Genomic DNA, 20978 nt, shown 5'->3' with positions numbered 1-20978 from the left:
ATTTGTCTTCCAAAAATATTCAGAACATCTAAGTTCTAAATAACTATAAGCAGATAAACTCTCCTGCAGGCATCTCTGGCGGCTGGCAACTTACTGTGAAATCTCAGATGGACACACCCGAGTGCAGGGCACTTCCAGAGCACCAACCCTGAACCTCATCACGCCAGCCCTGAACCTCATCACACCAGCCCTGAACCTCATCACGCTACTGAACCTTCTCGGCACCAGACGTCCTTTAGGAGGAACGTGGTTGAAAGAGAAGATAAACTGCTCCTGACAACAAGATAAACCACAGCTGTGCTTTAAGAGCTGTGTCCTCAGCAGCCCGTCTGACGACCCATTTCCACACGCTCCCAAGTTGAAAGAATCAGCCCCTGTAAACATAAAATCTCGTGGTTCTTTCGTAATTGCGGTGGATTACAAAAATACACTACTTACTTTGCACCATCAAACACGATGGATCTGACTTGGCCGCACTGTCTAAAGAGAGACTGCAGCTGTTTATAGTAGAGAAATCCATAGGGAGGAACGTGCTTCAGCTGTAAAACACCACACTGCATTAACAGGAGCAAACACAGAGCTCACAGTCATAATGTTCACAAAAACAGAGCACGCTGTCTTTAAGCACAAGACGTAGACCCGACAGCAGGGTATTTAAGGACTAATGACTTCTAAATTATAATAAGTTTTAATAATACGTGTTAAACAAAGGCTAATTCTTCCCCTGTTAAAAGAGTCCAAAAGTCTGATACAGAAAAGTTAAGACTTATTTTTCATTTTTACCTTAAAATAACCAAGCTGACTAAATACATCTTTTTAAAACATAGTATTTCTATATAGGCAACAGCAGGAACTTAAATGTTAAAGGGAAATGCACCACTTGGTGGAGGAGGGGGTGCGTCCTCGCCCCGCAGGCTGCACTAACAGGAAAGGAGCTGCAGCAACCCCTCCCTGTCCGAGTGCTTTCTCCCTCCCATCAGGGCAATCTGTGTTCCCAGCTCCGGCGCGAAACTGGGAGTCCCCTGCCCCATGACCTGCTTATCTCAGAGCCCAGCACAGCTCCGTGAGAGGCAGTGGGTGGCTGAAAAGCAGGGGCTGGGGACTCAGGTCAAAGCTCAAGTCCTGGCTTGTCAGGGTTCTGCAGGCAGCAAGTTATGGAGCCACCCTAGGACCCAACAGCCACATCACTAATTAAGGGGGACAATAAGTCCTCAACTCAGAGAGCCAATGTGAAGCTCAGAGAAGAATGAGTAAAAAGCACTCGACAGAGGCCCTCTCAGATGATAAGCGCTACGTAAACACTAGCCACACTTAGTTTTTATAACCACACAGCAGGTAACCTTTTGGCCCCCAGAGTGCAAGGTGAACACGCTGCCTGGCTGGCAAGGTGAACAGGCTGAAGGAGGCAAGCACAGTCCACGTCTGAGGAAATGTGCGGTGGGGTCCCTCCCCTGGTGCACAGGTCAGGAGGGAGCACCACCAAGGCGTGAGAGGAAGCCAACCAGAAGGGCTTGGTCCACCATGACGGTCAGTCCAAGCAGAGGCCCAGCCACACCTCCTCGAGAGCAAAAAGGATCTAATGACTGCCCCTTCAGGTAAAACCCGCCCCAGGTACAAACTGCATCTCAGCTGCCTCTCGGCCCCAGTGTGAGCACCAGCTCCTCTCCAGTGCTCTGCAGAGACCCTCTCCCTTGTGAACTCTTACTTCTTCAGTAACAGTGTGATGGAAACAACAAGAGGAGTAAGAGCTGGCAATGCTGGCATGTTTACTTTAGGCCAGGAACTCTGCCACGTGCTCTATACCCCCTTTTTATTAGATATAGGCCGGTAATGGAACCCAGGGTCCGCTAAAAGCCCGACTGCCAAATGCTTTATTCCAGTTGCCTACCCTGAAGTGATCCTGTACTCAGGTTTAAACAAAGGGTCCACAAATGTTGATCTGATAGTCAGTGCCTGGGACTGACCATCAGATTTGCCCAAAGCTCATGTTAAACACCGATTTCCAGGCCACACTTTCTAGTTCAGATTCTGTGCCATGGGGCCTCAAATCTGAATTTCAAAATAAACACTCTCTAGGCGATTCTATTAAGCATGAATGGGGATCAGAGTTTAAATCACAGTACAAAGGTGCCAACCATATAACTCTTTACTTTGTGTAAAATGAAGTTGTCAATTAACTAAATGTTCTTAAATTTATGGAGAAGTATCTTCAATCCTTCAAAACGGGACATGAGCAGTCAAGGTTAGCCATGAATACCTAACTCTGCAAGGCTTCCTTTTTTTTTTTTTTAGGCTTTCTTTTTTAAGGCTAGGTCTGCAAAACAGGAAGCGAGACTGAGAAACTAGTGGATGCATGTGAAAAGGTCAGACAAGCCATGAAATTCACTTTAGGGGAAAAAAATCCACTTAGTACTTATAAAAATATAGAGGCAAGTGGGGAAATCAAATGTTCCGTGTTCGCCACATTGGAATGAAGCTCATCTGAAAACTGAGCACCCGGCCTCCACCCCAGAGAAGGCTGCCTATCTCTCCACCTACCACAATGGTTGTCTTTGGGTCTTTGCCCGCCAGCTCCCTCACTGCCATCTCTTCGTCGGGGTGCCCAAAAGTAAAGTAATTTGGATAAAAAGCACCTGCCAATACAACCTGGAAGAGAAACTTATTTTCATGAAGTAACAGCATTATTTCATCACTTTATCTCACCAATATACTAATCTCATGCCAGAATATCATCTACAATATAAAAGATGAGCTTAATGTTAAAAAACAAAAAAACAAAAAAACCCACTGGACCGTTAAACCAATCAAGCAGAAAGTCACAATTCTGGTTACTTCCCCATAACCAAAACACTTTCTGCATGGTCTTTCCTCCAAGGAGCCTGAGTACTTTTCAGAATGAGGTTTAGAAAACAGTGGTGAGTTGAACAAGGATACAAATGATTGTACACACAGAGCCCCGGGGGTTAGCCAACTTTTTCTACATTTTCCCTGATATACTTACTTCTATGGGTCAGGCCCTTTCCCAAATGTTTAGATAAAATTACAATTAAGACACTTAGATTTAGAGCAGCAGGCTTGCACCGAATATTCACTTCTAAAAGCATGCTGCGAGGAGTCCCTTCTTCAATAAAAATATACTATATGAAACATACACCCATGGAAGAGTCTCTCCCAAACTTCAAGTAATTTTACATCCAGAGGAACACTCCATTTCCCAGCATCCCCCAGTTTACAGGATCCACCTAGAACCCAATTCTGTATGCGTCAGCCAACACACTGACACGTACAAGAGGTACTCCTCCTCTGAGCCCCTACATCAGAAGCACTGGCCACCTTTCTAGGACACACTTCCCTCTACACAATGCCTAGATGGTTCCATCCAACAAGCTAATTTGATCATGGCCTCCAAAGTTAAAATAATTTTTCAGTGCAAGGGAAGAACCACATAATAATGTTAAGAGCATTTATACTTTCTTAAAAGGCAAAACAAAAGGATCTCTCCAGAAGCAGTAATAACATTTGGCAGTCTTTAGAAACACTACTCCAGAGATTAGAAATGGGTCTGGATCATCAACTCAGTGACATGGAAAACCTAAACTAGGTATAAGACCAGAGTTTTTCTTGGTGCCCAAACACAGTATTAACACTATGGACCTAAAATCTCCTGTGAGGCATGATTTGTGTCAGAAAGGGGAACTAGGGCTTCCCTGCTGGTGCAGTGGTTGAGAATCCACCAGCCAATGCAGGGAACACCGGTTCGAGCCCTGGTCCGGGAAGATCACACATGCCGTGGAGCACAACTAAGCCCGTGCGTCACAACTACTGAGGCTGCACTCTAGAGCCCGCAAGCCACAAATACTGAGCCCATGAGCCACAACTACTGAAGCCCGTGTACCTAGAGCCCGTGCTCCGCAACAAGAGGAGCCACTGCAATGAGAAGCCCGCGCACCGCAACGAAGTGTAGCCCCCACTCACCACAACTAGAGAAAGCCAGCGTGCAGCAACGAAGACCCAACGCAGCCAAAAATTAATTAATTAATTAAATAAAATTTTTAAAAAGCCGTCAGATTTCTAATTAATAACTGTAAGCTTTCCAAATCATTAAAAAAAAAAGGAGGAGGAAATAAGCACTGTCAAAACCACAAGACCTAATAAGCAGAAAGAACCAGGAAGAGACATCCAGGAAACTCCAGAGTACCTGCAGGATGAATCGCTGCTTGTATGTATACTCTTGGTCCATGACAGGCCGCCGGGAATCAACATACATGTTGAACTGTGAGATTCTAGTCTTCAATTCTTCATATAATTCAGCCACCTGAGAAAAACACATTGGGAGATGATGTCTCCAAGTGATTATATTATTCAGAATAGCGAATGCACTAGAAAAGTAGTACATAATGGGGAAAGCACGAGTATGTCTATGGGATGAAACACTGCAGCTATTAAGAACCATATTATTAGGACTTCCCCGGTGGCACAGTGGTTAAGAATCCACCTGCCAGTGCAGGGGACATGGGTTCGAGCCCTGGTCTGGGAAGATCCCACATGCTGTGGAGCAACTAAGCCCGTGCGCCACAACTACTGAGCCTGCGCTCTAGAGCCCGTGTGCCACAACTACTGAGCCCGCGCACCTAGAGCCCGAGCTCTGCAACAAGAGAAGCCACCTCAAAGAAGAGTAGCCCCGCTCACCGCAACTAGAGAAAGCCTGCGTGCAACAACAAAGACCCAATGCAGACAAAAATAAATAAATAAAAAATAATTTTATTAAAAAAAATCTTCTGTAAGGCTGTAGTATTGATACATACAACTTCTCTAATTAAAAATCAACTAAAAATTATGCAAGTCACTTTCTCTGATCAAAATGCAATAAAAAAAATATTAACAAAAAACAAGATACCTGAAAATATTTCTTTCTACCTGTAAACTCAAATATTCTTCTAAAAACTCTGAATCAAGGAGGAAATCAACACTAAAATAAGTTACAGACAGGGAAAACAATGAGATCCCTACACGTCACAAATCAATGAGATGTGCCCCAAACTGTGCTCATAAGAAAATTCACAGCTTTAAATACCTTTAATTAGAAAGACTGAAAGTATTAAGAAATTAAATTCTCATCTCAGTAAGACTAAAAACGTAAACCAAGAGACACAGAAAAACTAAATTAATGGAAAAAATTAAAAATCAATCCTTTGAAATCCTCCACCTTTCCCCTTCCCTCAAAACACCTGCACAGTAAAACTGACAAATCAAACCAAGAGTAAGTTCTCTGAAAATAAAAATAAAACAGATTCAAAAACAAACAAACAAACAAAAAAGACAGATTGTCTTGCAAACTGTGCAGTAAAGGATTAAGTCAGCAGGCCCGGTTATCCACACCCTGGACATTCCAAAGAAAGGTTTGGCTCCTGGCCGGTCACCTCCAGGCCCTTGGAATATCCAGCCTTGTAAGAGTGACTTTGTTTACCTGAGGTCTTGGACACAACAAACAGTTCATGGTAGCAATGTGACTTCTGTATGGTGGGGACATACAGTATCAGTAACCTCTGGAGGGGCTAAAAACTAAGGAAGTTAAGGTCAGCCATGTGGGCACCCCACACTTATGTAACCAACCCTCAATAAAACCTTGGACGCCAAGGCTCGGGACAGCCTCCCTGGCTTGCAGTACTTCACGTGGGTTGTCACACATCGTGCTGCCCAGAAGACTCCACCGGGAGAGGACGGCTGCAAGCTGGCACCTGGTCTCTGTCTCTCCTGGCTCCTCCCCACCTGCCTCTTACCTTTGCTGACCTTAATCTGTGTCCTTCAGCTGTAGTCAACTGTAACCGTGAATGGAACACATAAATTCTACCAAAGCTGGAAACGAGGATGTACTTCTTGGAATACTCTCTGCTACCCTGGGTACTGCTGGTACTTGATAAACATTTGATTAAGTCATCTTTACTTGCATTCAAAGAATTTATAACTTACCTCTCTAATTCTCTTGATCTGAATGTAATTTAACCGTCCCCAGTCAAGTTCATCCTTTAAATACATAAAAGGATAATATTCAATATTAACGTAACAAATTAGAGCTAATTTGGCTACTGTAATCCATATATCTCAGCTAAAAGTATACACCAAAAAGAAGATACACCAACAAGAAAAATAACATGGCTGACTCTGTAAAAGGTGACTTTCTCGAGTAACTCCCGTAGTTATTTTAAGGATACATCCAGGCATGGCAAATTTAAACACACAGACCTACCAACAATCTTTTGAACCTAGTCAGTTTAGAAGAAGAACAACACGCAACCACGCCCACCCCAAAAAATGAAGGCTAACAGGTTGGTTTTTTCAAGCCCATTATCTAAAACTTTGCTGAAAACAGCAGAACGAAAAGCTTCGGGTTTCTTAGTTTTGAGCCAACACGCCGAGGCACATCCCACAGGTATTTAGTACTGGCAGCTAAGAGGCTCCTGACACAGGAAGGGTCACTACTACCCAGGGGTGGGCGACAGGCAGCACGGCTGCCTCTGGGAAGTGACTACAGCTGAAGGTGAGCCCAGGAGCTGCCCTGGACTGCGGGCCCTAAGAACCGTCCACAGTGACCTCCGCTCAGGCTGAACACTGCCGGTTCACACACAGCGCTGAGGCTGAGCTAGAGAAGGCTCGGGAAGCTTCCACGACACAGGCAGCCATCCACAAAGAAACAGCTCACCGACCTTCGGATGCCGCAGCTCTCCTCTTTGTCTGCAAGTCTGCCAAGCCTAAAAACAAATGATCCAGAGTTTCAAAATAAAAAAATTCGGTTAGCGAATAAAGTAAGTCCAATTTCAAAACATTCTGACCACAGAAAATTTACAAATTTAATTTTTCCAGTCTACTTCTAGAACTGGACTCCCACCCTCATCTACTTCTCCCAACACAATTTTTTTTTTTTTGTCTGTGCCGCAAGGCTTACAGGATCTCAGCTCCCTGACCAGGGATGGCACCTGCGCCCCCTGCATTGGAAGCATGCAGTCCTAACCACTGGACCGCCAGGGAAGTCCCCATCTCCCAACACACTTTGCTTACTAATGGACATCGGCAACCCTCACAGTGCTTCTGGTAGAGACGGCATGTGCTGACAAGCGGTGGCAGCCGCCTTCACAGCTCACGCTGGGAAAACTTACCCTGAACGCTTCAACAAGCGCAGCACAGTCACTCTTACTGTTGCCACAGAAATCCACTTTGTTCCTATAAACAGACAACGAACAGTGTCACTTGACACCACTAAAACACAGTGACTCTTAAAAATATGAATGTTGGGGCTCCCCTGGTGGCCCAGTGGTTGAGAGTCCGCCTGCTGATGCAGGGGACACGGGTTCGTGCCCTGGTCCAGGAAGATCCCACATGCCGCAGAGCAGCTGGGCCCGTGAGCCATGGCTGCTAGGCCTGCGCGTCCGGAGCCTGTGCTCCGCAACGGGAGAGGCCACAACAGTGAGAGGCCCGCGTACCGCAAAAAAACCCCACAACAACAACAAAAAAAAAAAACAAATATGAATGTTAAATACCTATATCCATCAAGATGCTGCCTAAAAGGCATCGCAAAAAAATTCTTCAAAGAAAGAGATGCCGCTAACAAGAGAAAAAACAAAGAGAAGATAAGACTGTTGGAGTAGCCTTACATTACCCCCCATTCCCGCTTCTCGGCTCCCACACTCACCTATAATAAGACACTCGTCTAGACATCCAAACACATGTCCGAGGACTATGAGTTTACCAAGTTGCTGATTAACAGGAAGTTGGGCTAAAACTCTTCCTAAGAAGGTCAATTCACCATCATGGGGGTTTTCATCTCCTCTCGGCCCACTCACCGCAAGTGCTCCAACCTTTATAAAATAAATTAGTGCAATTAGCAAGCACTGATTTATTCACACTCTTTTCTTCCTTAAGGCAGGAGTTTAAAACAGGAAATGACCAAATTTTGGTGAATAAGGTTCTAAAAGATACCTAAGTCAACTTATGAAAGATTGACACTAAAGTTTTTTAATACGTGTTTTGATACTCAGAACACATTTTATTACTTTTTAATGCTGGGAGGTGATGCTCAAGCTACCCCCACAAAAGTCTACTGAAGTCCCAGATTTAACGACCATGGCACGCACGCACAGCACTAAACCAACCTCCAACCACCACGTCCCGTGGTCACTCACGGCCAAAACGTCCAGACTGTGCACAGAAAACGACGTCCTCAACTTGACTAAGTGTATTTTACGGACGCCCAAGCAGGTACCCAAGGTATCAGAGGCAGCCCCAGCTTTGAGGGTCCGAGGCAGAACGTCCACAGCCCCAACAGGCCGGGGCACTGGGCACTGCACGCAGCGAGAGCAGAGCGTGGGTCAGAGGAGAGTCAGAGAACGCACAGGAGCAGAGCAGGGCTTCCAGCAACAGGAAGAGGAGAGGCTAGCATGAGGGTGAAGAGCAGAACTAGAGGGGAAGTGGGGAGAAGGCTCACAGAGCCAGGGCAGGAGAGCAGAGCTCTATGGCTGCCATCTCCTATCCAGCGCTTCTCAGCCCCGCCAACAAACAGCAATCCCCCACGGGGGGCGGGGTGAGAGAGTAGGAGCTTCACCTTCAGACAACTAACAAAGCTGGTCTGAACAACATATATAATATCTGGAATCAAAAATTAGTCATGACATGCTTTTCCAAGCAAATGCTGATTATTTACAACTGTCAAAATACCTTAAAGATATCCACAGTATGAAACTTCTAAACTTCACCCAAAAAATCTTAGCTTTTCCTAACACCAACAAGTATCAGATGGTCCCACCTCCTTTAGCAGAAGGATGGTGCGTTCAATGTCACTCAGGCTAGGTGGAGAAAGGGCTGTTGCCAGCAGAGCCCTCGGTTCACCCATATCAAGTAATTTCACTTTCAATATTGTGCTTCCTAATGGACAACGCTGAAAAGAACAAAACTTAAATTCAGAAACAGTAAAAACAAGTAAATCAATTAACCTATTCACATGACTAGTACTTTAGAGAGAGGAGGAGAGAAAAAGAAGAAAGGAAAACAGAGAAAGAGGGGTGGGAGAAGGAGAGAGAGAAATGGGAGATGAAGAGATGGGGGAAGAGAAGGAGAGAGAGAGATAAAGAAGCGAAGATGGAAAAGGGAAAGGGTGAGAAAGAAAGGAGAGGAAGCGGGGAGAGAGGGAGAGAAAGGAGAGAGAGGCAGGAGAGGAAAGACAGAAGCCAGGTCCACAGCATGAACTATAAAAGCACACAGCAGGGCTTCCCTGGTGGCGCAGTGGTTGAGAGTCCGCCTGCCGATGCAGGGGACGCGGGTTCATGCCCCAGTCCGGGAAGATCCCACATGCAGCGGAGCGGCTGGGCCCGTGAGCCATGGCCGTTAGCCTGCGCGTCTGGAGCCTGTGCTCCGCAACGGGAGAGGCCACAGCAGTGAGAGGCCCGCGTACCGCAAAATAAATAAATAAATAAATAAACACACAGCAGCAGCGTCTGTGGACAGTCCTCCTACAGGGCCAGAAACGTGACATGGGTGTGAAGTCCCTCACTGATGCTTAGTGACTAGAAGCCAGTTCTGTGATTAAAGACGAGTTTGATCAGAAGTGATTTTTCTGGGATCAAAATCATACGACACTCAAAATTATATTAAACTATTCAGCAAAACTGTCTACAAAAAACAAACTATGTCATAAAGATGACCAAAGTTTATTACCAACATCTCAGGAATGACATGGTCGGGGATGGAGCTGTCCCAGAAATCCTTGTATATGAGTCTGTAACAGTATCCTTTAGACACTCGTCCAGCACGGCCTGCAAAGGAGAAACATTCAAACCCTGACGTTAATTACTTTAACACTAGCATAAAGATATACTTAAGAATAACCATTAAGTATTAAGAAAAACTTCTGTTATCTTCTACCAAACCAGGTCAGTTTGGCAAAAACTTCAGAATAAGTGTTAGAAGTGATCTTCTATATACAGATTAAGTGCTGACTCCTACTCAGTGATATATAGTGGAAAATCCAATGCATATTTCTAAAGAGAACCACCTTGGCCCCAAAATACAATGGCAATCTAAACATTTTAAATACCACACATCTCCTGCAAATGCATAGTTCATACTGGTAAAAATACAGAGGTCACCAAACAAAAGTAATCAAGCTGGCGAGAGAAGCCCCAGTGAAACAGATGGTTGTTACCCATCCCAACACCTCTGCAAAGGCGTCCTTCAAGACAGTGGCTTCACATGAAATGAGTGATCACACGCAAACAGCTCAAAACCAGGCCTGGACCACGGAGACCATCCTATAAACGACTGTTCTCTTGTGATGGTATTGCTTGTGCAATGGAAACTCCTTTATCCCCAAACACAATAAAATCTGAGAGACAGGAGACAGGTGGGGAGGGGGGATCCTTCACAAATACTCAGCTTTTAAAAAACAGGGCAGCCCAGGGAGGAGCTTTCCTTCCCTACCTGTGGAGCCTGGAACCCCGTCCCCTTCTGCCCCCACCCACCTGTCCTGCCACAGGAGACTGAGTGCAGAGTCCAGACTGCTGCCTCCGCCACCATCTACCCACCGTATCTTCAAATGACAGGACTGTCTAAATGGAAAATCCCAAGGTAATGACAAAACCAAAATCAACTCCTAGAACTAATCGGTGAAATCAGCAAGTCACAGGGCACAATATACCAACACACAGATCAACCACATTTCCATACACTAGAAATGAACACGGGAAAACCGGAATTAAAAACGCCATCACAATCACTATAATCCCTCCAAATTAAACTGAATACTTAGGTGTAAATCTAGCAAAACATATACAGGGATCTGTATGCTGAAAATAACAAAATGCTGATTAAACAAATCAAAGACGACCTAAATAAAGGGAGACACACTATGTTCAGGGATACGCAGCTTCATCAGAGCAAATATATCAATTCTCCACAAACTGATGTACAGGTTAACACAATTCCTAGCAAAATCACAGGAGGCTAAAAAAAAAAAAAAAAAATCACAGGAGGCTTTTTTGTGTGTGAATATAGACAAGATTATTCTAAAGTCTACATGGAAAGGCAAAGTAGAATAGCTAAAACAATTCTGAAAATGAAGAATAAAGTGGGAGGAATCCATCTGTTTCGTGATAAGTCTTACTATACAGTGATCAAGACAATGTGGTATTGGTAGAGAGAAAAACACACAGATAATAGAACATAATGAAGAATCAGAAATACACCCAGAAAAGGACACCCAAGCGATGTTTCACAAAGGTACAGAAGCCTTCAATGGGAGGAGAACAGTGGTGCAGGAACAACTGGGCATCCATAAGCAAACCTCGCACCATCTACAAAAGTTAATTCAAATGGATCACAGATACAAATGCAAAACATACCTACGAAATGTCTAGAAGAAAACACAGGAGAAAAATCTTTGCAACCTAGGGCTAGGTGAAGAGCTTTACACATGACACCAGAGGCATGATCCACAAAATGAGACACTGATGAATCAGACCACACCGAAATTTAAAACTTCTTCTCTATGAAATACCCTGTTAAGAGGATTAAAAGACAAAATATAGACTGGGTGAAATATTTAGAAACCACCTATCTAATAAAGGACTATATCTAGTATATATAATATAAAGAACTCCCAAAACTCAACAATAAAAATACAAACAATCCAGTTAGAAAATGGGCCAAAGACTTGAACAGACATTTCACTGAAGAGATACAGAAGACAAATAAGCACAAGAAAAGACATTTAAGCTCATTAGCATCAAGGAGACGCAAATTAGAATTGCAATGAGATACTATGATGTACCTTTCAGAATGGCTAGAATAAAAAATAGTGGATACCAAATGCTGCCAAGGATGTGAAAAGAACAGATCTCACACATTGCTGGTACAACTGTAAAATGGTACAGCCACCATGGAGATAGTTTGGGGCAGTTTCTTATAAAAGTAAACATATACTTCCCATACCACCCAGTAATTGCACTCCTGGGCTTTTATCCCAGAGAAATGCAATTTTATGTCCACACAAAAACTTGTACATCAATATTCACAGTAGCTTTATTTGTAATCGCCAAGAACTACAAACAGCTCAAATGTCCCTCAACAGGTGAGTGTGGTACTGTTGACCTTAAAAATAAAATAGTAATTGGGACTTCCCTGGAGGTCCAGTGGTTAAGACTCCACGCTCCCAATGCAGGGGGCCTGGGTTCGATCCCTGGTCAGGGAACTAGATCCCGCGTGCCACAACTAAAAGATCCCAAGTGCCGCAACTAAAAGATGCCGAGTACCGCAACTAAGACCCGGTGCAGCCAAATAAATAAATATTCAAAATAAATAAATAAAAACAGTAATTTTACCAGCAAAATGGGTTTATTCAGAAATAGCAGAGAATTGCAATTTGGGACAAGCAAGCTAAGGCAAAAACCATAGGCAAGTCCCATATAAAGAAGAGGAACATTATTTTATAGAGAAAAAGGAGGAAGCTGGGAGGGGTTATTTTGAACACAAGTCCACTGGAGAAAAGTGAGAGTTCAGGGTGGGGACGGTTTCTCACTGGCCGAGTTGCTGGGGCAGATGACTTCTTGTGGGAGATGCAAGGCACAGTTTTTCCTGTTGGGGCCTATAACTGATGCTTCTTTCCTGTTGCTGGTTCTTATTGGCATCTGAAGTTGACAATTCTTCCCGTAACTGAGCTCCAGTGGTACTTCAGGTGGTACCGAACAAGAGCGCCCGCTTCTGACCTCCCCCTCCATTTTAGAGAGGTTTCCCTTTACTAATTTTCAAAATACAATGGAATATTATTCAGCAATAAAAAGGAAACTTTTGACACATGCAGCAACTTGGATGGAGCTTAAGGACACTACAGCGAGTGAAGAAAGCCAATCTTAAAAGGTTACATGCAGTATGATTCCACCTAAATAATGTCCTTGAAAGGCCACAGCTATGGCTATGAAGAAGGGGTTCGAGGTCGGCAGAGAGTGGCAGGGGACAGTGTGACTAGAGATGCAGCACCAGGCAGCTCCTTCAAGGCAGCTGGAACAGTTCTGTGTCCTGACCGTGGCGGTGGCTACACATGGGATCAACTGGAGAAAAGCCTGCACAGTGTGAACCTGGGCAACTGACGAGGGTCCGCGGTCCAGCCCTGTGCTGACATCAGCTGCCTGGGCTGACGCTGCACCGAGGTAGGAGGTGTCGCCACTGACAAGCTGAGATGCTGGGGCTAGGGTTCAAGGGACTCTATGTACTATTTTTTGCAACTTCCTGTATGGGAAAAATTTTCTAATCATAGAAATTTTGAACATACAAAAAGACAAAGGATAGGGCTTCCCTGGTGTCGCAGTGGTTGAGAGCCCGCCTGCCGATGCAGGGGACGCGGGTTCGTGCCCTGGTCAGGGAGGATCCCACATGCCGCGGAGCGGCTGGGCCCGTGAACCATGGCCGCTGAGCCTGCGCATCCGGAGCCAGTGCTCCGCAGCGGGAGAGGCCACAACAGTGAGAGGCCCGCGTACCGCAAAAAAAAAAAAAAAAAAAAAAGACAAAGGATACAATTCCTATAATCTCAAGGCTGACCCAAAAATAATCACTTTAAACATTTTTGTATATCTATTGGGTTGGCTTTTTTCCATTACACCTTACGGCAAAAACCAAACGAACTTTTTGGCCAACAATATTTCTAATCACTTCTTCTAAGCATAGTTTTATGTTCTGGGTTTTTTTGGCGGGGGTGGGGGTTGAGATGATTATAACAATGCATAAGCTTTTCCCAAGGTGATGAGAAGCTCTCTATGACCATATTTCAGTGACTCCTTAATCATTCTTTTTTTTAATTAATTAATTAATTAATTTTGGGGGCTGTGTTGGGTCTTCATTGCTGCACGTGGGCTTTAGTTGCAGCGAGTGGGGGCTACTCTTCATTGCGGTGCGTGGGTTTCTCATTGCGGTGTCTTCTCTTGTTGCGAAGCACGGGCTCTAGGCGTGCGGGCTTCAGTAGTTGTGGCACGCAGGCTCAGTAGTTGTGGCTCACGGGCTCTAGAGCGCAGGCTCAGTAGTTGTGGCGCATGAGTTTAGTTGCTCCGCGGCCTGTGGGATCAGGGCTCAAACCCATGTCCCTTGCACTGGCAGGCGGATTCTTAACCACTGCGCCACCAGGGAAGTCCCTTAATCATTCTCTCTTAATCCCTCTCCAGGCAAGTCATTTCAAGAGAGGTAACACGACAACATGGTTAAAGTTGCGGGCTGTAGCCATACGTCTGGGTCCTAGTCTCGGTCCCAGCACTTCCCAGGGTAACCCGAGCAGGCTACTCCTTCTGTGTGTCGGCTGCATCACTGAGAAGTCGGGGTGTTAACAGCGCACTACCTCACTGGCGGAATGAGGGGTAAATGCGTAAGTACACGGAAAACACTTAGACTCGTGCCTGGCCTGTGGCGAGCATTCAGTAAATGTGGCCTCTATTCTGTTTTTTGATGTGGTAGCTTTATGACCCAACCCAACAGGTATTCTTGGAGCAGTCCTTCAGCTGTCCTCCCTGAAGGCTCTCTCATAAAGCACAAGCTACGTCTCAGTCCATGGCGAGAAGGCTGTGCCCTGGGGCCACTCCCTGCAGGCAACTGCACGGCCACTGTGGCCAAAGCCCCCACCCACCCCCCGACATCTTGGCCCCGACAAACGACTCCACACCCTCGTCTCCCCAGCAATACACCATGTGCACTCGCAGAAAAGGCTGACCCCTCCGTGGAGCGAGCTCAGCTCAGCAAAAAATCATCCCAGAAGGATGAAAACTTGGAGAGAGGTCAGAGGAAGGACTAGCAGCAATTAACAAGTGACCCGCACGGCTTCCGTAACTAGTCACTGTGAAAGATGACGGGACTCTCATCCAGTATGTGCAAAGGCTCTTACCTACTTCAATGGACACGAGGAGGATCGTGGATTTGAACAGAGAGCCTGACAGTATGAAATGCTGTTGCTTAGAACTTAAAACCAGTTCCAATAAAGGAAATCTCTGAATAAGACTAAAGGTACAAAAAGCAAAAAATTCAAGAAGACACCCGAATGCGCCACCAACTCCTGTTATTGTGCTGGAACACAAATGCCTTACCTTTTCTCTGATCACAACTGGTTTTAGAGGCCCAGCTCAATCGCAGGCTCTGGTAATTCGTATCTTCATCACAAACCAGAGTTCTAGTCAAACAAAAATCTATAACTGTCATTTAAAAAAGAGAATGTAAATACCAGGCTAGCAAAAAATAACTGTGTAACAATCACAGTGCATAGCGATAAGACAATTTATGAAACACACAGCCTTTAGAATTAGTGTACACACAGAAGCCTCTGGAAATGCACCAGCCATTCCCAACTGCCTAGGACGGGGAGGCCGGGGTCCCATTCTTTCTTCTAAGTCCTGGGAGTCTGGGCAGAAAGAACATATGCCCTATAAGAGCCCACACGTCATAATACGAGCCTACGCGGGCTGCAGCGACAGGCCGGCCTCACAGGGCTGCGCAGAAGCACAGGTAAAGTGGGGGACTGCCAGGTCCCAATCCCGTGTGCGCGCTGGTGGGGCGGGCAGCCGCTCTCAGCACCTCTGTGCTGCAGTGTCCCGCTCCCAGCCCCTGGGAGGAGAGCAGGCAGCTGGTGGGTGGTGCTGGCTCCTGTCCCCGCCCACCTCGGCCTCGGCCTGCTCCTCAGCGCCGCTTCCCTCCTCAGCAACCTCCTGCTCACTGACTGCGCCACCACCACCAGCCCTCCTTGCTGGCTCCCCAGGGCTCTTGAACACTCCTCCCGCCATAGCGTTTGGGGATCTCCATTCCCCAAACGGTGCTGGCAGCGCCGAGGCCCTCCGTTTCGAGACCCCATCTCCCACCTGTCTCAGCATCTCTTTCCCACCGCCCTACCTGACCCCCACTCAATCTCAATCGCAAGCATCTTTCCCTGGCACCGGACCGCTTTCCTCCCCTCCCACCCCCCCACTCCCCGTCCTGTAACCCTACCCTTAATCCCTACAAACGGACCTGCCATCTGTGCACGTCAGGGCCTGCTGCTAACTGTCCCCGCCCCTCCGCCTAATGACCTTCCTTCCCTCCTGACCAAGCCACGGGCTCCCAGCCCCCACTGTGACCGCTCCACACATCTGCCTTGACCCCTGGCCTCCTGTCACCCTGCTCTGCTCAGCTGACTCGACCCCAGGCCTGCTGATCACAGCTCTCCACCTACACCGCGCAGCCCAAGTGGCGGGAGAGGGAAGAAGAGAAACAAAACGGGCTGTAGGCTGACGGCGCCCTTTAAGCTCCCGGTCGCCAGCGGCCCTCGGGACTCAGGCTGCCCCGTCCATCCAGCCTCCTCACACCTCCGGCACTTCCTGTCCTGCTCCCTTTCAGCTGAGGCCTGGCCTCTGGCTCACGGGGAACGCAGAGGCCATCAGAGGACCCTGCGCCCCCTCGGCAGCACCCCTCCGCCCACATCAGCCTCCTCCCCAGGGTGGGAGCCAAGCCGCCCACCAGGTGCCTCGCCCCGCCCCCACGGCCGGCTCCCACGCGCCCTCTGCGCCTCTGGGCCCCGCGCCGCCTGGCACACACGTTCTCCCGGCCCGCCAGCGCTCCGGCCGCTGCCCCGGCTCTCCGCCCGCCCGTCACAGAAACCACCTCAGGAGCGCCGTCTGGCTTCACGACCCCCAGTGCCTCGGCGCCGACCCTCCGTGACCCCTCCAAGCCGGCCGCGCCTCCACAGGCTCCCCGCCTTGAACCGCCCGCTCGTGCTCCCTGGGCGGCGCGGAGCCCTGGCCCTAAGCTCCTCAAGGCCGCCACCGGGACATCCGCCGCCGTCTCAACAGCCCGGGCCAGTCTCCGCTGACCCCCGGGGGTGGGGCGCACGGCGGGGAGTCACCACGAGCCGTGAAACCGCTGCACCCGACCCCTCAGCAAGTCAAATCCCCGCAGGCTCCGCCCAGGAACGGCCGCCTCCGCCTCTGCCCCCCGGGCTCCCCTCCTAAGGCACCCGACACCCACCGGCCCTCTCCTCGGCCTCATCTCCGTCTCCCCCACCATGTCCCCCACAGGCTGTCGAGCGGACCTGACGTGCCGTCGTTCCTCCCTCACATGTCGCTGACGTCCCCGGCTCCCTCGGGAAAAGCTGGAGTCTCCGATGCCCTGGCGGCCTCCGCGCCTGGTGCCCTGGTGCCCGTGACCCCCCTGACCTCGCCCCGTCCAGCTCGCCCGGCCTCCCGGCTGTCCCGCGCTCCTTCAGGGACTTGGCACCTCCTGTCCCTTCTACAGAAACGCCCTTCCCGCAGATGCCCCCACTGGCCGCTGCCCCCGCGGCTCCGGCTGCCCCTCCCTGACCCCTGCCCCGCTCCTCCACCTCTTCCTCTGGACATGCGGCAGTCTACCTGGCGGCACGTGGCTGTTTGTCTAACTGATCGCCTGCGTGTCAACACCCGCCCCCCACGTGTCAGGAGAACGGAGCCTCGCCTGTTTGTGCACTGTCCCCGCAGCACCTGGACGGCCGCTGGCCCAGACGGAGGGCTGCCGTGGTGCCGGCTGACCTGTCCCAGCCACACTGGCCACCTTGCTGCTCCTCGCAGCTGCTCCCCACGCTGTCCCGCCTCTTTCCACTCTCACTCCTCACCCAAGTCACGCCTTCCTCAGCTATCACGTCCTCACAGAGGTGTTCCCACATCGCCCCATCTAAAAGGTCATTTACCCAATTAACTGTAACCCCTTTTTTTGATTTATTTCCCTACATAACATCTACCTCGACCTGAAATTGCACCTATTTCTTCCCCTGCTAACTGCCTGGCTCTCCCACCAGAAGACAACACGCCTCACTCGCCCCGTGCGCCTGCCCACCGCCGAGGACAGCGCCCGGCAAGCGTCAGGCTCCCGAACATGAATTAACGCAACCTCACAGCGTCATCAAGGACACACACGTGGGAGACCAGACTATGAGTGGCCTCACCCCGAGGTGACGTGGTGTCTTTCTCAACGACCTGCAGCAACGGGGCGGGCTCGGGCCCCTCCCTCCAGTCACTATGTCCAGCAGGGGCAGCCCCCAAGCTCTCCTACTGCCCACGGTGCCCCGGGGACGCCCCCGATCGCTTCCTGTGTGTGTTAGTAGCTGCGCCGCAGAGGCTGCCCGGCTGAACGGACACGTGAGCTCAGAGGAGGGCGAGGGAGAGAGAAGTACAGGAGGAACTTCGGAACCCACTTTCCTACATTCTCTCCTCCAGAACAGGGGAAGAGACGGGGAAGAACAACTCCTGAGGGACACACAGGCTACAAATACTATGGTTTACTTTGTGAGGAGAACAGCAGGATCTCACCATATTTGACGTCTGGAACCGTGACAGAACTCTCCGCAATGTTGGTAGACAGAATGACCTATCAAACATCAAAAAAAGAATCTGACATGCTCACTATATACAGGAAATCATTAGGCACTGGGCTCAAATTTTGAAATTAGCCATTTTTTCTATTTTATACAGAAGTCACTGTTAGTCAAGGGTCCTGGGGGCGGGGCACGAGGAGGAGTCAGTGCAGTGCGGGCTCGGCAGCCAAACCTGCTCTGAATCCCAGCTCTGCTCTACCCCAGCGTTGGACCCTGGACTACTTAACCTCAGTTTTCTCATCTATAAAATGGAGATAATAATATCTTCCCTATTACTTGAGTTAATAAATGTGAAATGCTTAGAACTGCTCCAGGCGTGAGCCAAGCGCTCATAAATATTAGCTATTACCTGTAGCACCAGCATCCAATCACTGGACACCTACTTCATGTCAGGCACTGCAGCACTACCACAATTTAAGTACGGACATATATTATTATAATTAACCTTCCTAACAGCTCTGCAAGGTAAATGTTATCGACTCTACTTTCTAACAGTAAAATTAAGTCTGAGAAGCGATGTGCTCAGAGGCACACACCTACAGGGGACAGAGACCCATGTCACCTGTCCAACTCCCTCCCCACGCATACTCTTAACCCCTACACCTCAATGTTAAGGTACAGCCTTTTCCTGGTGCAATCATTCCAGGGGTCCAGTGGAAGCCGCTGATGTACAGAAAACCAGGCCCATGCAACACAGAAGGTTCATAAAAGCAGCAGGCAAGAAACAGGGCAAAGACAGCTCTCCCTGACCTCAGATATGATAGCTTCAGGGGGTCTTGGAATTACCCAGGGGCACAGAGCACAACTAGGCTAAAGTTCCCAGGAAGGTCTGCAGTACATAAGAGCCCTGAGTTGCCATGCAAGGTCTAGGCTGCCCCTAGAGATGCAGAACCTTCTCACTGGAATCAAGGGGGCTGGGCTGCATGTCTGGAGTCCCTGATGATCTCAAGCAGCACTAGAAGGGCTGTGATAAGACAATCCCATCATTCACACATAAAAAAGAAAATTAAAGAAATACTCTTAAACCAGGACTAAGAATGTGGGTTCTAACCAAAACCTCCAGCGCAGTGCCAGGGACAAGAGAACAGTCCCACAGTTAGAGAACTGCTGGGGGTAAGAGGCGCTGAAATCCACTAGAAACAAGGTCCTGAGGCTGAGGAAATAAAAAACCTTAGCAAACTGGTTTATAAAATAAAGACAAAATGAAATAACATACTTGGCTCATCAGGCAAGTGCTTGTTTAGGTGACTAACCACCAGCTACAGAACATATCGTACAAACAGCTGGAATGTCAGCACTTCTCATTAGCAGAGTCTCTAAGGAAAATGTACCTAAGTGCTCAGAACTGGTCTCCCAGCTGTCCTACCTTTCTGTACCCAGGCACTGGACTTAAAAACACGTTATTCTGTTCTTCCAAAGTCACACTTGAATGGAGTGGATAGACCTGTAACCTAAGAAAGAAGTAAATGAAATAAAATATCCATAAAGACTAGATATACACGAAAATGAATAACTACTCATTGAGATCATTAAAATTATTTAAGCTAGAAACAATACAATGCTTTACAAGTAAAAATACAACAGTATCAGTTTAAACACACCTTTTATGAACCATGTTTGTGAGAAGTTCATGCATATAGTTTATTTCACCCAGACCTAGGGAAGAAAAAAAGTGGAGGGGGAAAAAAAGATTTGTATTTATTTCTAGAAAACAACCTTTAAATTAAGATGACATCTTTTATAAATAAGGCTCTACCAATTCATTTTATCTGACTTTTTTAATCCTCTTCACCTAAATATATCAGAATTACAAGTGAAAAATGCATAATGACACTGACTACCACTAACTCAAAAATATGAGAAAAACCATATTCTTTCTATGTTTTCCTTTCCACAGGAATGACTGCCTGTGAGTGCTGGCCATAGGAGATGAGTAATTTTACATTCCTCTCTTCCCCCCACTGGTTTTCCAAATGTCCTACTTTGATTATGCAAAATTTTACAACCAAAAAATAATATTTAAAAAGTCTTCGTCACAGAGATGTTTTAAATTTTTTTCATAAGGTTCATATTTGTAAATAAAGCATGATTGCAGACATAATTAGTTAAGATGAGGTCACAGTGGAGAAAAATAGGCCTTTATTCCAATAGGACTGGTGTCCTCATAAGAAGACACCCGCACAGAAAATACCACGTAACGATCAAGGCAGAGATAGAAGTATTGCAGCCACAAGCCAAGGAGGGCCAAAGACTGACAGCCAAGAGAAGCTGGGAAGAGTCAAGGAAGGATTCTACCCAGAGCCTCAGAGGGAGCAGGGCCCTGCTGACACCTTGATTTTGAACTTCTAGTCTCCAGCAGAGTGAAAGAATAAACTTCTCTTGTTCTAAGCCTTCTGGTTTATAGCACTTTGTTACAGTAGCCCTAAAAAAACTAACACAGAACCATTCCCCAAAGATCAATTAATGAAATAAATGTACTGTCAAATGAACTCACATAAACACATAAAAGAAAAACAACAAAAACTGTAAAATATCATTTATACATATTTTATTCAGGCAAGGTTTAGCAGTTAGAAAGCACTTATTTCAC

General features: G+C 47.4%; 1 protein-coding gene across 1 annotated transcript in view; it reads right to left on the bottom strand.

Annotated features, from left to right (window-relative positions):
* Positions 1 to 20978, bottom strand: part of TDRD9 (tudor domain containing 9) — a 114429-nt gene that overhangs the window by 29122 nt on the left and 64329 nt on the right. The window contains exons 10-23 of the mRNA XM_027120685.1: positions 19990 to 20044; positions 19755 to 19839; positions 18324 to 18381; positions 15105 to 15209; positions 9706 to 9803; positions 8798 to 8929; positions 7688 to 7853; positions 7536 to 7599; positions 7155 to 7218; positions 6705 to 6749; positions 5971 to 6024; positions 4199 to 4315; positions 2539 to 2646; positions 439 to 539 (exon numbers count right to left, since the gene is read on the bottom strand). Of these exons, the coding sequence (XP_026976486.1) occupies positions 439 to 539; positions 2539 to 2646; positions 4199 to 4315; positions 5971 to 6024; positions 6705 to 6749; positions 7155 to 7218; positions 7536 to 7599; positions 7688 to 7853; positions 8798 to 8929; positions 9706 to 9803; positions 15105 to 15209; positions 18324 to 18381; positions 19755 to 19839; positions 19990 to 20044 (1252 nt within the window). The remainder of the gene's footprint in view (positions 1 to 438; positions 540 to 2538; positions 2647 to 4198; positions 4316 to 5970; positions 6025 to 6704; positions 6750 to 7154; positions 7219 to 7535; positions 7600 to 7687; positions 7854 to 8797; positions 8930 to 9705; positions 9804 to 15104; positions 15210 to 18323; positions 18382 to 19754; positions 19840 to 19989; positions 20045 to 20978) is intronic.

Source organism: Aethalodelphis obliquidens, unplaced genomic scaffold (assembly GCF_003676395.1).
Source record: "Aethalodelphis obliquidens isolate GAN/ISIS:26980383/991018 unplaced genomic scaffold, ASM367639v1 scaffold21, whole genome shotgun sequence".
Taxonomy (NCBI): Eukaryota; Metazoa; Chordata; class Mammalia; order Artiodactyla; family Delphinidae; genus Aethalodelphis; species Aethalodelphis obliquidens.
The sequence above is the reverse complement of the archived record's forward strand: the minus strand, read 5'-3'. Positions and strand labels throughout refer to the sequence as shown.